The sequence below is a fragment of the Cibotium barometz genome, chromosome 36, assembly GCF_041138505.1.
Source record: "Cibotium barometz isolate CiBa-2024 chromosome 36, ASM4113850v1, whole genome shotgun sequence".
NCBI lineage: Eukaryota > Viridiplantae > Streptophyta > Polypodiopsida > Cyatheales > Cibotiaceae > Cibotium > Cibotium barometz.
Window position 1 is genome coordinate 5894626 of NC_141081.1, and position 14979 is coordinate 5909604.

The following is a 14979-nucleotide window of genomic DNA, read 5'->3' on the forward strand; positions in this document are numbered from 1 at the left end:
GGTATTCATTTGGTGGAATGCCATCATTTTTTGGACCCACTGCAAGTCCATTTGGTGCACCACCACCAAGAGTGGGCGCGAGGGGTACTGTTCGGTCCAGGCAGAGTACACTTCAGAGTAGATGGGACCCAAAGAAGGAGGAGGAGGTGGATGGTAGTGTTGCGTGCTTCTTCTACCATGATGCCATTGCCTTTTAGGCTGCTCATAGCTTCTACTTCAAGGAGGACATGGTGCGCAAGATTGCAGAGTATGGATCCACCTACACTCCTCCATCATCAAAGGCATTGAGAACCACCTTACTAGCGAAGGAGAAGGGCACTGTTACTGCAGCAACAGAGATTGTTAGGTCCTCTTGGGACAGGAATGGCATCACACTTATTGCAGATGGTTGGAGCGACACTTGATCCAGATCCATTCATGGTGTCATTGCCTATTCCAGAGGGCAATCTTACTTTATCCCATCGCATGATGCATCCGAGACAGGGAAAAGTGTAGAAGCACTCTTCCAAGAGTGGTCAGTAGTCGTACAAGAGGTGGGTGAAGAGAAAGTGATCCACTTTGTAGCTGATGGAGAGAATGCGAACAAGGCAGCCGGTAGATTGTTGTGTGACAAGTTTCCTCATATCACATTTTCTGTATGCATGGGGCACTGCCTCAACAATCTTTTCTAGGACATCGGGAAGTTGGATTGGGTTCCTCCCATCATAGAGCAAGCCACCCAGATTGTATCCTTCATTTACAGGCACACTTTCTTGCTGGCTGAGTTCAGGAAGAAGTCATCTAGAGATTTGCGCGAGTATTCAGACACTGGCTTCAGATACAACTTCCTCATGTTGGGGTCCTTAACAAGTGTTCTAGTGCCCTAAAGCAGGTTTCATGGTTGATCCCCAGTTTCAAACAAGCAATCAATACACAGATTCAGAGGTGGCAAATGGATGGGACAGGATTTTGGAGAGACTTGAGCCTAACATTGCAAAGCAGAGAACTATCAAGGATCAACTGGCAGATTACAAGGCTTGCAAGAGGAGGTTTGGAAGAGCCAATGCTTTGGCAGATCGCTTAACCACTGATCCATGTGTTTGGTGGGAGGACTATGGGGCAGACACTCCAGAGTTGCAACAATTGGCCATCAAGATTCTGAGCCAAGCGGTCAGTTCGTCTTGTTTGGAGCAACTATGGAGCTCATTTAGCCATATCGCTTCAAAGAAGTGAAACCGGTTTGGCACTCAAAAGACCAATGATCTAATTTTTGTGAGTGCCAATTTGCGTCTTCTTGAGCGAAATGAGAACCCCCAATCTTGGAAGCATTGGTCAGTTGAGGATGAGAAGGTTTCAGAGGCAGAGGAGCATGCCAGTTTACCGCCTACGCCGATAGCTACTTTGGGCGAAGCAGGGGATTGCGGCTCCAACGACTTTCTAGATTATGATGATTTGGGCTCAGACGATGATTTGGTCTCAGACGATGTGCATCTCTCGCAAGTTTGAGTCTACTCATGAGTTCCAAACTTGGCTGATGTAGTTGCATTGTACTTTCTATTCTAAATTCAACAAGAAATTGACTTCATCTTGAGTTGTCCCTTATGCAAATTTGAGAAAGTCTCGCTGTTGAGTTTGTAATTACTAGTTTTTGGTTCTATAGTTTAATTTATCAAGTATATGTGCCGTTTCCTAGCCGTTTCCGTTTCCGAGGGGGGTGCCGTTTCTGTTTCCGTTTCCCGTTTCTGGTGACTATGGATGGGAGGCCAGCCAGGGCCAAGGTGGCATGGAGAGTGATCATTCAGCCACGTAGCAGAGGGGGGCTTGGACTCATCAATCCAGCTATACAGAGTTGTGCCCTGATGGGCAAGTTGATTGTGAGAGGACGACTACCAGGTGGTGAGCCTTGGAAGGATTTCCTCTTGGCCCGGATTTCAGCCCGCACTTTAGGCCTCTGCGGCCCGTGGCCGCAGAGTACTAGATGGATCTTCACGGAGATGCGAGCCCGTGGTTTCAGTCCAGCCTTTGAGGACAGATTCGCAACCAATCTACTTTGTGCTTGGGCTCATCTCAGGCCAGCCCTCAGATAGATTGTTCCAGCGGCCTCAGAGGAGCAACTTCGGCAGCCTTTGATCTGGAACCCCCTGATCCGTTTACCCAGTGGCCACATGCTAGGGGCCCGACCGCACATATCCTCGGGCACCTTGAGCATGGGACCAGCTAGGTCTCTTGGAGATTGGATTGCACACAGGCAGTTACCTCAGGAGGAGCAGGAGAGAGTCATGCAGGGATCCAGGGTAGAGACAGGCTCAACATCGACATCGGCTCAACTATTCCTCAGGAGTGGTTGACTCCTATTCCAGAGCCAACCCAGGCATGTTCACCAGACACGATATCCTCGTGGCAGTCCATGGAGCAGATGAGGACAGTGGTCTGCTCACTTTTTCTATTGGATTACATGGCATATTAGAGAGATCAAAGCACCCCTTGGAGGATTTCAGAGGCTACACCTTGCAGAGGGTGAGGGTGATTGGTTTTTGGGCACGGGCATGGCACATAGATCCAGCACCAGCCAAGGTGGCCAAGGAGAGATTTTGGCAGTTATGGATTTAGGAGTGCCGACCTCTCACGCGGTTGCAGTGGGACCCTGGAGAGTGGACTTGGCATCATCCCACAAATCGGGTGGAGACTCTGGATGCCTCTTTCTTTGCATATACAGTGCGGCTCGGCCGCAAGATCCAAATGTCAGAGATAGATGGCACACCGGCAACAGCAGCACACTAGCAATCTCAAGGCCTATCACAACGCTTCCTTTTAGATTTCTGGAAGAGGCTTTGGGACGGCTTTTGGCCGAGGAAGATCACTCTCTTCCTTTGGCTGACAGCACACAGGAGTCTGGCGGTTGTGGTACTTGGCTAGCAATCGGAGGTCCGTTAGTAGCTTGCCCGAGGTGCGGCCACCCCCAAGAGTCTCAGCAACATTGCCTTTGGGATTGCCCGAAGGCTCAGCAAATTTGGCAATGAATTCTCCGCATCTTGGCTATGGACAAGCATTGACCCGGATCATCACTTGGGGTACTATCGCTTGGGCCACCGAGGCTAGAGTGGTTAGGACGTACGAGGAGGACGGGGGAGGACTTGCCCTTCAGGTCTCCCACCATCGTATTGCAGTAGTACCAGTCACAGCTCCACCGACAGGTGTCTGGCAACGAGGCTCATGCCAGCAATGGGAGATTTGCAATAGCATAGCCAGCTGGCACATCTAGCTTGCTAGATGTAGTGAGGCCATCGAGGGCACCCACACTCCGCCAGTTGAGACCATCAGAAGCATATGGCTCAACATCATTCACACCCTCCGCGGTCAGTGGGGGAAGCTGCAGGGAGGTTCTAACCACATGCGGAAGCAGCATGAAACCTTCTTGAGACTTTAGAGGCCTGGCCCTTTCCTCACGAATAGAGGCGGTGACCCCATTTGGCATTACAAACCACCTTTATGGTTGTTCCCCCCCACCCCCTGTATGAGATAGCCTTCTCCTCACAAAGCGGCCAGCGGGAGGAGAAGCATCTCTTTCCCTTTCATCATTTGTCTCCTGCCCTTATATAAGGTGAGGCTGTATTTAGCCCGTCGTGGTTGTACTTAGCCCTTTGCGGCTGTTTTTTCTTTAACTAATTGAAGGATCTTTTTCCCGGAAAAAAAAAAGCCCTTGTGGGCTCTTGTAAAATATTAATAAACTTCCTAGATGCCCCCGACCCAGAGCATCAAGACCCTCCACCACCCCCAACAGATACGAATCCAAGTGGCCTTCGATGCTATGACATGCTTCCATCACAGAGGCCTGATATTCTCTTGGCCATGAGATCAGTATTGGCTGAGACAGGCATTACCATTAGTTGATAATGGCTAGTTTACCTCGTACACAGGGTCGTATGCTGATATCACATGTATATACACTAGTGATAGTTGCTTTTCATTTTCTTTCAGTTACTTTCTCCATGTACGCATGGTACCATTGTATCACTCATGGCCTGATAGACAAATGGGGTCTTTTGTAGACGTTAATATTAATTTCTTTCTTTCTTTCTCACATACATAACAAAAATAATACATATTTCTTTCTTTCTTTCTTTCTCACATACATAACAAAAATAATACATGACTGACAGTAAGGCTATGTAGTCACACTGCAATTACCTCAATTTCTTGCCAGTCCCCTTCATCTCCGAAGGTACCTTGTGTTCCCTTTGCAACATCTGTGAAAACCCTATAGTAGCAGACAAAAAAATAATTATCAAACTTCAGGTTTTGACAGCCAAATCATATACTTCTCTGCTAATACTTGAATAATAAAAATGGTTAGTAAACATCCGCAATGTCAATGAGCTTCAAAACAGCTAGGAAACTAAGCAAAAGCGAGGCCACATGCCCAATGCCGTAACATGTCCAATCATGTAGCAAGGAGGAAAACCTGAGCTGCCCATACAAGGACTACAATAAAAAAGAAAGGATGACCAGTATGTGCTAAAATCCAACATATGCTGAGGAGTTTATTACATATGCTTGAAAACAAAGCACTAAGAGTATATAGAACCAGCTAGATCTGTAGTGGCAAAATGGGAGAGGAAATGACCTAAAGATGATGACTATAAGACCTTGACCAAAGGACTGGAGTACCTCAAGCAATGCAAGATCCTATTTTTACTGACCCCGGCAAGGGAATAGTTATAGTGAATGTGACCCAAGTTTGCATCAAGTTAGCAAAGACCTGGTCCAATCAGGTTCCGTCATCCATGTTTGCAATCAAATACATAAGAGCAGCACACAGCACCTGCCCTCTCCATCTTTTCATTCAGCATTGTCCCCTTCATACAAACATCAGCATGTCAGCTGCTTGCCCAGCTTCAGCCCAACAATACACAATATGCACCGCCTAATCTTGCTTGTAAAGCTCACGTGTGTGAGTCCATCAGACTTTTGCCTGTCAACCCCATCGGTCAAATGTGTGGTTGTTTTGGTCCATACTTTTTTTTTTTCCGAGAAAAGATCCTTTCATTAGTTATATAAAAACGCCCGTAGGGCTACAAAAGATCTCTCCTGCTCCTAAGAGAGAGAAGAGCAGCGAATACATCATGGCAGCCCGGGAGACTCTCCCTAGGTGCTGCAAAATACAAGCATCAGTATAAAGAACTGAGCGGCTAAATCATACAATAGGGGGGGGAAAGAGCCAAACAGGTGGCCTGTAGTGCCAACGGGGGGATCCCGTGTGTAAGGTGTAGAACGGGCCACAGCGCCAGGTGGTGTGAAAGGCCTGGCGCCGTAAGATCGCCTCATCCGAGTCTCCCCGGATGCGGTCGTACTGTCCTCGCAGGGTGTGGATCAACTCCTGCCAAATCCCCCGTACAGTCTCTGCTGGTGGCTCCAATCTCCCCTCAAAGGCCGTAAAGCACCGGGCCCTCCAGGTGAACCAGATGGTGAGGCTGCTGAGGAGCTCCCATCGTAAATCCCTCTCCTGTATCCAGCTGGCGGACGAGAAATCCGGTGCCGGAACCAGGCGAGGCTGGCCCCTAATAAATCTGATGGCCTGACTGCCCTGCTCCATCTCATAGCCCATAGCAGGCCCTGACGAAGTCGACCAAGCAGCGGCACCCCACGTAAACATACCCTCTGGAGAGAGGGGGGCCAGAATACGCAGCATCCGCAGCCAAATCTGCTGTGCCTCCCTCCTCCCTTCTTCGCTTTCTTCCCCCCCCGCCTTCTCTTCCTTCGCCTCCCTCCTCGCTGCATTCCCCGCCTCTCCCCCCGCCGTTTACTCCTTTCCTTCTTCCTCCGCCTCTCTATCATCCTTCGCCTCCCCCTCTCTCCTCTCCCTCGCCACCTCTCCCCCCTCCGCCCTCTTTCTCCTCCCTTCCGTCCCGCCCCTCCGCCCACCGTTAACTCCTCCCCGCCTCAGCTCCCCCCCCCGCGCCCCGCCCCCGCTATCCGGTAACCCGCCGCTTCTCTTTTTTCCTCGCAGGGCTGTGTCCCTCCAGTTGGTGACCCCGGTTTCTGGCTTTTTCCCTCTGGAGGACTCCATGGAAGCCGCTCCGACTAACCCTGCCGATTCCGGTCTCCGTCTGGAGTTCACAGCTGAAGATCTTCAGTTGTTTGTTTCCACAGTTTCCGCTCTTGAGGCCTCCTCCTTGGTCTGCAAGATAGTGGGTAGCCGTCCGATGCGGAGAGAGCTTCGCGACCTTCTGCAAGGCAGCCTTGCTGGCGTGCCCGCCAAGATCGTCAGCGTGGATTTTTTGGGACGTGGCTACTATCAGGTGGATTTCGAGTCCCCACAGGCAGCTCAGATGGTGCTGGCTCGGAGCCCCATTGCCCTCCGCTCTTCCCGGGCGTTCCTGGCGCGATGGACTCATGGTTTCGACCCCGCATCTGACCCGCTAGCAGGCGCGACAGGTTTCCCCGTCACTATCTGTTTTCCTGGACTCCGTAGGGAGTACTTGCCCCTCTTGTCATCCATTGGCAAGGCGTTCGGGCAGGTGGTGGAGACGCCTCAGACAGCGGCTTCAGTGATTGCTCGGGCAGCAGGACTCCCGGCCATTCGGGTTGTGGTTCCGTCACACCGGAGTCCCTCCCGAAGACGATCCTTCTCCCTTGTCTTTCTGGAGGACATATGATACAGCGCGTGGAGTATTCGGGCCTCCCCGGCCAGTGTTACATATGTCGGGAGATGGGCCATCTCGCACGCGCCTGTCCCCGCAAGGGGGCTCATCCTTCACGTTATGCCGCCTCCGGACCCCCTGCACAGCAGGAGACCCGAGGGGTGGCCATCCACTTCAGCGACCGGACATCCCTGGCTCGTCACAGCAGGCGCCATCATCTGACGAGCAGGCCCCGGTGGAGGATGCCGCGCAGTCCCAGGAGGCTGGCGGATGGCAGGAGGTTCGCCGGCGGAAACGCCCGGCCCGCAGGGACCGTCGTCGTAGACGCCAGCAGGCAGCACAGGCTGGCGGACAGGCGACTCCGGCTGGCGTACAGGCATCTACCCGCACTTATGCTCCTGTCAGGGATAGGCGGCCAGCAGGTCCCACCCCGATGGACGAGGATTCAGACTCAGTGCCCGTTGAGGCCGCTGGTGGAGCCTCCCACGTGGAGACCCCGCTCCCACCTCCCCCCGCGGGGGGCCCCCCACCCTCCTTGGAGCAGATTCCTGAGGATCCTGGGCCGCACTCTTCGACCCCCGGCTCCCCTTCCCCTCACCCGGAGAGCACTCCTTCCACCCTTCCTTCTCCCCCCCCAGCCCCCCCTCTTCCGCCTCCCCCGGCGGCCCCCCCTGACACCTATCCTCTGGCAGATGCCTCTCCATCCTCTCCTCGCTCTCCCCCCTCCTCGCCACGAGCCCCCATCCCTCCCTCGGCCTCTCCAGGATACTTCGCCAGACCACCCACTGCCCCGGGGCAGCGCAGCTGGGTAGGCCAGAGCTCAGTCCAGCGGCTGTTCCACCGCCACTCCGGGCCGGTGGAGATGGCGATCCTCGCCTCGCCCGCCACAGAGTTCTCTCCAGCCTCCCCTGGGGGGCCCCCGCGAGTGATGGGGCTACCAGTGGATTACGGTTTTTTCAGGTGCCTCCAGCTGGATGCTGGCCCGTTCGAGACACTAGTCGCGCCCTTGCGAGTTTGCGTGGTGTGCCATCCCTCTCGTTCTCCCTCTGTGGTGAGCAGCATGGTGGCTTTCTCCTTTCCTCTCAGTGTTGCCCCAGACACAGCATGGGATTGCAACTCTGTAGAGGAAGTTTTGCGTGATCAGATACTGGAGTTTTCTCATCACTTCAGTGACTTGGGGCTCACGGACCTATTGCAGACCCGATTACACTCAGCCCGCATGAGCCTGTTTGGTATAGGAGACTGGCGGGCGGATCCGGTCCACACCTCAGTTGAGGCGGTGCTTCTGATTCTCCTCCATGCCGCCCCGAGGGTGCAGCCTACCTTTAGATACATATATGCAGAGGATTGGTCTCACGCCTATGCCCTGGACAGGGCGAAGGCGGAGTGGGGCTGGACACAGAGACAGGTCACCCTTTTTTTGGAGAGACTCCGCACCCGGACAGACAGTGATTATTCTCCCTCCAAGCCAGCGCCCAAGACTCACAGAGTGGAGGGCAGATCATCCGGGCCGGCTGAGAGGGGTGAGCCAGTGGAGGCTGCTTCACTTGCCATAGCTCATCCATGAGGATCCTCTCATGGAACATCCAGGGTCTCGGTGGACATCGCTGCTACATTGGCCGGGGCAGACTTCGCCAGGAGATCCAGAGGGCTCTCGTTGGAGGACCCATCGATATCCTTTTCATCCAGGAGCACCACCTTTCTGCTGGGCGTACCCGCACCTGCGGGAAGATCTTGCCTGGCAGGAGTCACACTTTTTGGTCCCCGGCATATGGCTCCCAGGGGAACCAGGGTGGAGTATGCATCTCAGTCAGCGAGCAGCTTCTATCTGAAGTTGTGGACTCTGGCATTCTGGTCCAGGGTCGTGCGCAGTGGATCATCCTTCGGGTTGGGGAAGACCGCATTGGCTTCCTCAACTTCTACGCCCCTAATGGGGCGACCGGGAGAGCCGAGTTCTGGAGCACCATTAGGCAGTCCCTCCCCTTGGCAGACCACTGGTGCCTCGGAGGGGATTGCAACATGCTGGAGGATGCAGAGGACAGGATGGGGGGCAGCCAGGAGACCATTCATGGGCCGGAGCTAGCTGCCTGGGAGGAACTAGTGCTTCAGGTGAGAGGCCAGGATCCGTGGACTCTCCCGGAGTTTGGCAGGTTGCAGGGGAGCCTATCTTTCTCGCGCTCGGATAGACGGGCCACAGGGGTTAACCTATCCCGCATCGACAGGTTTTACATTGATGAGTGGGCCTGTGATAGAGGTGGCACAGTGGGCATACTTGCAGGCTCCTCGTTTTCAGATCACTATCCAGTGCTTCTCCAGATTGAGGACCCCACGAGAGGAGAGCAGAGCCAGAGCGTCCGGATTCCAGATTGTCTCATAGAGGAGCCCGAGATTGCGATCGGAGTTGAGCAGGTCTGGCAGGAGCTACAGTTCAGGAGAGGATCGGCAGCCAGCGATCTTGCCAGTGGCTTGCAGGAGATTAGCCAGATGCTCAGACAGGCTGCCTTGGACCGGCTGGAGGCTTTCAGAGAGCAGGAGAGGAGCTTACGGAGGAGTCTAGCGTCCCTCCAGAGACTCCAGGAGAGGGATCCTACGAGCCCTTGGATCTCAGAGCAGATGGAGTCAGCTCGCACGGAGATCAGATCCATCGAGGAGAGGAGGGTGGAGTTCCGATTCCATGCTCGGGCTTCCTTTTGGACACAGGCTGGGGACAGAGTGACTCGAGATTTCTTTGAGGCGACAGGGCCTCGCTTCAGACGAGAGGGTCTCAGGCGTCTCCGGCAGGCTGATGGCCAGGTTGTGGTGGATCCCCCCAGGGTTCGGGCTATAGCCACAGATTTTTACAGGGACCTTCTCTCTGCTGAGCCAGCAGATGACAGGGTGAGAGAGGCTCGGGAGGCAGTCTGGAGCTTCACGAGACCGGTTGTGCCGGCCCATTTACAGCACTCCCTTCTCTCCCCCTTCTCGGATACGGAACTGGAGGAGGCTCTTCAGGCATTACCTCGGGGCAAATGCCCAGGTGAGGACGGTCTTTCGGTGGCTTTCTTCCAGAGGTACTGGGGCCTCTTACACAGGGGCTTCAGATTGGCATTCCAGGAGATTATGGAGTCAGGAGTCATGCCGGACAGCATGGCTGAGGGTTTGATCCACTTGATCCCCCAAGAGGGAGGAGACAGACTGGAGATTAGACAGTGGAGACCGATCACCTTGCTAGGCACGGCCTACAAGGTCCTAGCTAAGGCGATCAGCAGGCGGCTTCAGCCTCACCTTCCGGACATCATCCACTCCACGCAGACTGGCTTCATCCAGGATAGGAGCATTCTGGATAACATTTTCTCCTTTTGGGAGGCTACGGCTCTGGCTAGATTTCGACAGGAGGATCTGGCAGTGCTCCTTCTCGACTTCGAGAAGGCATATGATCGGGTGGACTGGGCCTTCTTGGAAGGCACTATGGAGAGGATGGGCTTCCCCCCTCAGTGGATCCGTGGGGTCTCTGCACTCTACTCATCGGCTCATAGCCAGGTGCTGATACAGGGCGTGCGCGGAGAGAGGTTCCAGCTCTCGCGCTCGGTGCGGCAGGGGTGCCCCTTAGCGCCCTTTCTTTTTCTTTTTGTGGCGGAGGCCATGAGCACTTTTTTGATGGCACAGGATACAGGTTTGCGGGGCCTCCAGCTTCCCATCCGTACCTCGGAGGAGCTCCTAGACTCGGAGTTTGCGGATGACACTGCTGTCTATCTTCAGGGAGGTGAGGAGAACCTCCGCCGCTTCGCCTTAGCCATGGACAGGTTTTGCAGAGCTTCGGGCGCTTTGATCAACTGGCACAAGTCGTGTGGGCTGTGGGTCAGCTCTATGCCCCCCCCGACTTGGAGGCCAGTTGACGGTTTTCAGTGGCTGCCCCCTGGCACTACAGTGCGTTATTTGGGATGTTATGTGGGCATTGACATATCTCCGGAGCAGCAGATAGCCCCCCTTCTTCTGAGCATTCGGAAGAAGCTTCTGTATTGGAGTACCGCTCGTTTATCTCTGGCTGGCCGAGTAGTTGTGGCCAACCAGGTTCTGCTTGCTACTATGTGGTACATCACTTCCTGCTGGGCCTTCTCTCGGGCATGCATTGGCCAGGTGCAGCGGCTCATCAGGAACTTTCTTTGGTCCGGTGGCGACGGGCGGCCCGCCAGGGCCAAGGTGGCATGGGCGGTGATCACTCAGCCGAGGGAGAGAGGCGGCCTGGGCATTGTTGATCCTATTTGCCAAAGCCGAGCATTGCTTGGCAAGTTGGTAGTTCGTGGCCTCCTGCCAGGCGCTGAGCCGTGGAAGGAGTTTCTTGTTTCCAGGATGCTCAGCCGCACCCCCTCTTAGCGGCCCCTGGACCCCCAGCATTAGGTGGATCTTTACAGAGCAGCGATCCAGAGGAGTGGGCCTTGGCTTCGAGGAGCGTTTTGCAGCTAGCCTTCTGAGGGCCTGGTCGCATCTGAGGCCGTCACTCTTCCAGACTCCTCCGGGCACCGATGAGGAGCGCCTGAGGCAGCCATTGATCTGGAACCCCTTGATTCGACTTCCCAGTGGCCATATGGTTGGATCGCGGTCTCACGTGTCGTGGGGCCCTTTGAGCTCCGGCCCAGCCCAGTCCCTGGACGACTGGATATGTTTTCAGCAGCTGCCTCTAGAGGCCCAGGAGAGGAGACTCAGTGGGATGAGGGGCAGAGAGTTGATGAGACAGGACATTGAGGCGGCCATCCCCCGGGAGTGGCGGACCCCAGTACAGGACCCTCCACCTCCACAGTGGATGGGTGTCTTTACTCGGCATGAGATCCTTCTAGCGGTCTGCGGCACAGCGGAGAGAGTCGCCCCACTCACTTTCGAGGTGGGAGAGGGTGGCCAGCTTCAGAGGACACGACTAGATTTGGATGGGCTCCAGGGTTGTATTCTTCAGAGGGTGCGGGTGGTCGGCTTTCATCAGAGACAGTGGCATGTAGACCCCTCACCGGCCTCGATAGGAGAGGACTGTTCTTGGAGATTATGGGCTTGGGACAGCAGGCCTCTTATTCGGCTTCAGTGGGATCCAGGTGAGTGGTTTTGGCGAGATCCCTACTTGGCCCCTACCAGCCCAGGCATCCCCTTTTTTCAGTACACAGCGAGGCTGGGGCGGCGGATTCAGAGGCACAGGATAGCGAGCACCCCGGCGGCGGCCGAGCATTGGCGGCGACAGGGGCTCTCCCCTGCCTTTCTTAGGGACTTCTGGCAGCGCCTGTGGGCCAGCTTCCGGCCCCGGAAGGTGACGCTTTTTCTCTGGCTCACAGCGCATAGAGGACTGGCTGTGGGGGCATGGCTAGCTTTTGGCAGACACCCAGCGTCCTGCCCTCGGTGCGGCCATGCACAGGAGTCGCAGCGGCACTGCTTATGGGATTGCCCACAGGCTCAGCAGGTCTGGCAGCGCGCTCTCAGGATGGTTTTTGCAGGCTCACCAGGTGAGATGCTGGTGACGTGGGGTGCGGTGGCTTGGGCCACGGACAGCGGCCCGGCCCTTGGATATGAGGACGTCCCTGGCAGCGCGACCATCCAGGTCTCTGACAGGGCGATGGCGGTGGTTCCGACGCCAGACTTCTCATCGGCAGCCCCTCAGGAGGGGGTCGGGCACAGATGGGAGGTGATCAGCAGCATGACGGCTTGGCACATATGGAGAGCCCGATGCAGGGAGGCCATTGACCGCCAGGCGACTCCACCGGCGGAGGTCATACAGGCCCTCTGGGTGGACATCATTCACACCTTGAGAGGACACTGGGGGAAACTCCAGGGCGACTCGGATCGCATGAGAGGGCGCCGCAAGGCTTTCCTCCGCACTTGGCACCCTGGCCCTTTCCTCACCGCGAGGGGCGAGGATGTCACTTGGCACTACAGGCCTCCAGTCTGGCTTTTCTCACCTCCTACATGTACTACTAGGTAGCCCCCCCCAGAGAGCGGCCAGCCACGGGGGTGGAGCTCAGGAGTTCACTGTGTTTTATCCCTCCTTGCGAGGTGAGCTTTGTAGCCTTATGGCGTTTTCTCATTAACTAATAGAAGGATCTTTTTCCCGGAAAAAAAAAAAAAAAAAAAATCTGCTGTGCCTGAGGGCAGTCCCAAAGGCAATGTCTCTGTGTCTCCATAGGGTGGCCGCATCGGACGCAGGCCGCCGCAAGACCGCTGTAAACAAGCCAAGTGCCAACTGCTGAGCCCCTGTGGGCGACCAGCCACACTGAAAAGCCGAGATCCTGCGGGCCTGCCGACTAGCCCAGAGCCGAGCCCAGAAATCCTCCAGGAACTCCTGTGAGAGTCCCTGCAATCGCCAATGCCCCGCTGCCGCTGGAGAAACCGTCCTCCTCGCCGTCAAAATATGCCGTCCCAGCCGAACAGTATACTGGAAAAAGGTGATCTCTGTGGCCTCAAGGGATGCATAAGGATCATGCCACTCGTACTCCCCGGGGTCCCACTGTAGCCGGGCCAAGGGGCGCGCTGCATATGCCCATATGCGCCAATCCGGGAGCACATCAGCAGGGTCGGGGTCAATATGCCACTTCCGAGAAGCCGCAGCCACTACCCGAATCCTCTGAAAGGTGCACTCTGCAACCAAAGGCGACTCCACCTCCACTCTCTGGAGTCTGCCCTCATCCTGAATCTCATAGTAGAGGCATCTGCCATCCTCAGTGCTAGCTCTGACAGCAATCAGGATCTCCAACTGTGTAAAGGCTCCCATCCACCGTGGGGCCACTGGCTCGAGAGGTGTGAACCACTCCTCTGTGAGTGCCTCCTGTATATCATCCCTCATAATCAACCCCCCTCTGAAGTGACTCAGCCTCTCCACCTGGATCTCCTCTGGTAGACTGCAGAAAGCCTGCCAGTCTCCAAAACTACGAGCTGGGCCTGCCGCTAAAGGTCCCCAGGCTAGACGAGGCCGAGAACCCAGCATATGACCCTGCTCCGTACGAACCGCTGGGCTCCAGATGAGCGGCTGCCTGGCCCGCTCCTCAACACAAGAAGGAGGCCGCTGAGAGAGCCCCGGTCTCAGCAGCTCCCAAGCTCTCAGGATACTCAAAGCAAATCTGTCCTCCCATCCTCTACTGAGGCCTGTCCTCCTCATCTCTATGAAGATCCAGCGAATCTCTGGTGCCCAAGTACCCCCTGCAGGGGGCGCCCGAGCCTGCAGTGGCTGCAAGAGGAGCTCTTTCCAAGGCTCAGCGCCTGGAAGCAACCCCCGAACAATAAGCTTCCCCAATAAGGCTCTACTCTGATCGACTGGATCTATAATGCCCAAACCGCCCTGAGCCAGCGGAAGTGTAATAACTGCCCATGCAACCTTTGCCCGAGCTGGCTGACCGTCCCGCCCAGACCACAGAAAGTTCCTGATCAGCCTCTGTACCTGGCTGATGCAAGAGCTCGAGAAAATCCAGCAAGACGTAATGTACCACATGGTCGCTAACAGCACCTGATTTGCCACCACCACTCCCAGCCAAGGATAGTCGAGCTGTACTCCAATACAATAGCTTCTTCCGAATGCTCAGAAGAAGCGGGGCAATCTGCTGCTCAGGTGACAAATCGAGGCCAATCTGGCATCCCAAATACCGCAATGCTGTGCCTGGAGGAATCCATCTAAAACCGGGGTCCGGGCTCCATGCCGGAGTGGGAGCACTACTGATCCAAAAGGCCACTGTCTTGCGCCAATTGATCAATGCTCCCGAAGCTGCACTAAAAACCTGGAGCGACTGCTCAGCCCGAATAAGATTGGCCTCTTGGCCATGCAAAAATAAGCCCGTGTCGTCTGCAAACTCAGCATCAAGCAAATCCTCCCCCCGGACTGGGAGCTGAAGTCCTCTCAAACCAACCTCCTCTGCCGCCGTCAAATACATACTCATAGCCTCCGCAAAGAAGAGAAAAAGGAAAGGGACGAGAGGACACCCCTGACGGACTGATCTGGTCAGCTCAAAACTCGGCCCCCGTCCTCCTGCAATCAGCACCTGGCTGCGAGCTGTGGAATACAGAGCTGCCACCCCTCTGATCCATCTTGGCTCAAAGCCCAGGCGAAGCATAGTGCCCTCTAAGAATCCCCAATCAACTCTATCGTATGCCTTCTCAAAATCGAGAAGCATCACGACCAAGTCCTCTCCAAGAAATCTAGCTCGGGCCGTCGCCTCCCAGAAAGTAAAGATGTTGTCAAGGATACTGCGCTCCTTGACAAATCCTGTCTGAGTAGCATGAATCAACTCCCCCAGGAAGGGCTGGATCCTCAAACTCAAGGCCTTTGCTAAGACCTTGTAGACAGTATTGAGGATCGTAATAGGCCTCCAATGCCGAATGTCATCTGATACTCCCTCCCCCTTGGGGATAAGATAGA

At 55.3% G+C, this 14979-nt stretch overlaps 1 protein-coding gene across 1 annotated transcript in view; it reads right to left on the minus strand.

Moving 5' to 3' along the window:
* LOC147617442 (Gut esterase (DUF1350)) overlaps positions 1-14979 on the minus strand; it is a 98800-nt gene that overhangs the window by 53527 nt on the left and 30294 nt on the right. Inside the window, exon 2 of the mRNA XM_086775711.1 lies at positions 4168-4237. Coding sequence (XP_086631837.1) covers positions 4168-4237 — 70 coding nt within the window. The remainder of the gene's footprint in view (positions 1-4167; positions 4238-14979) is intronic.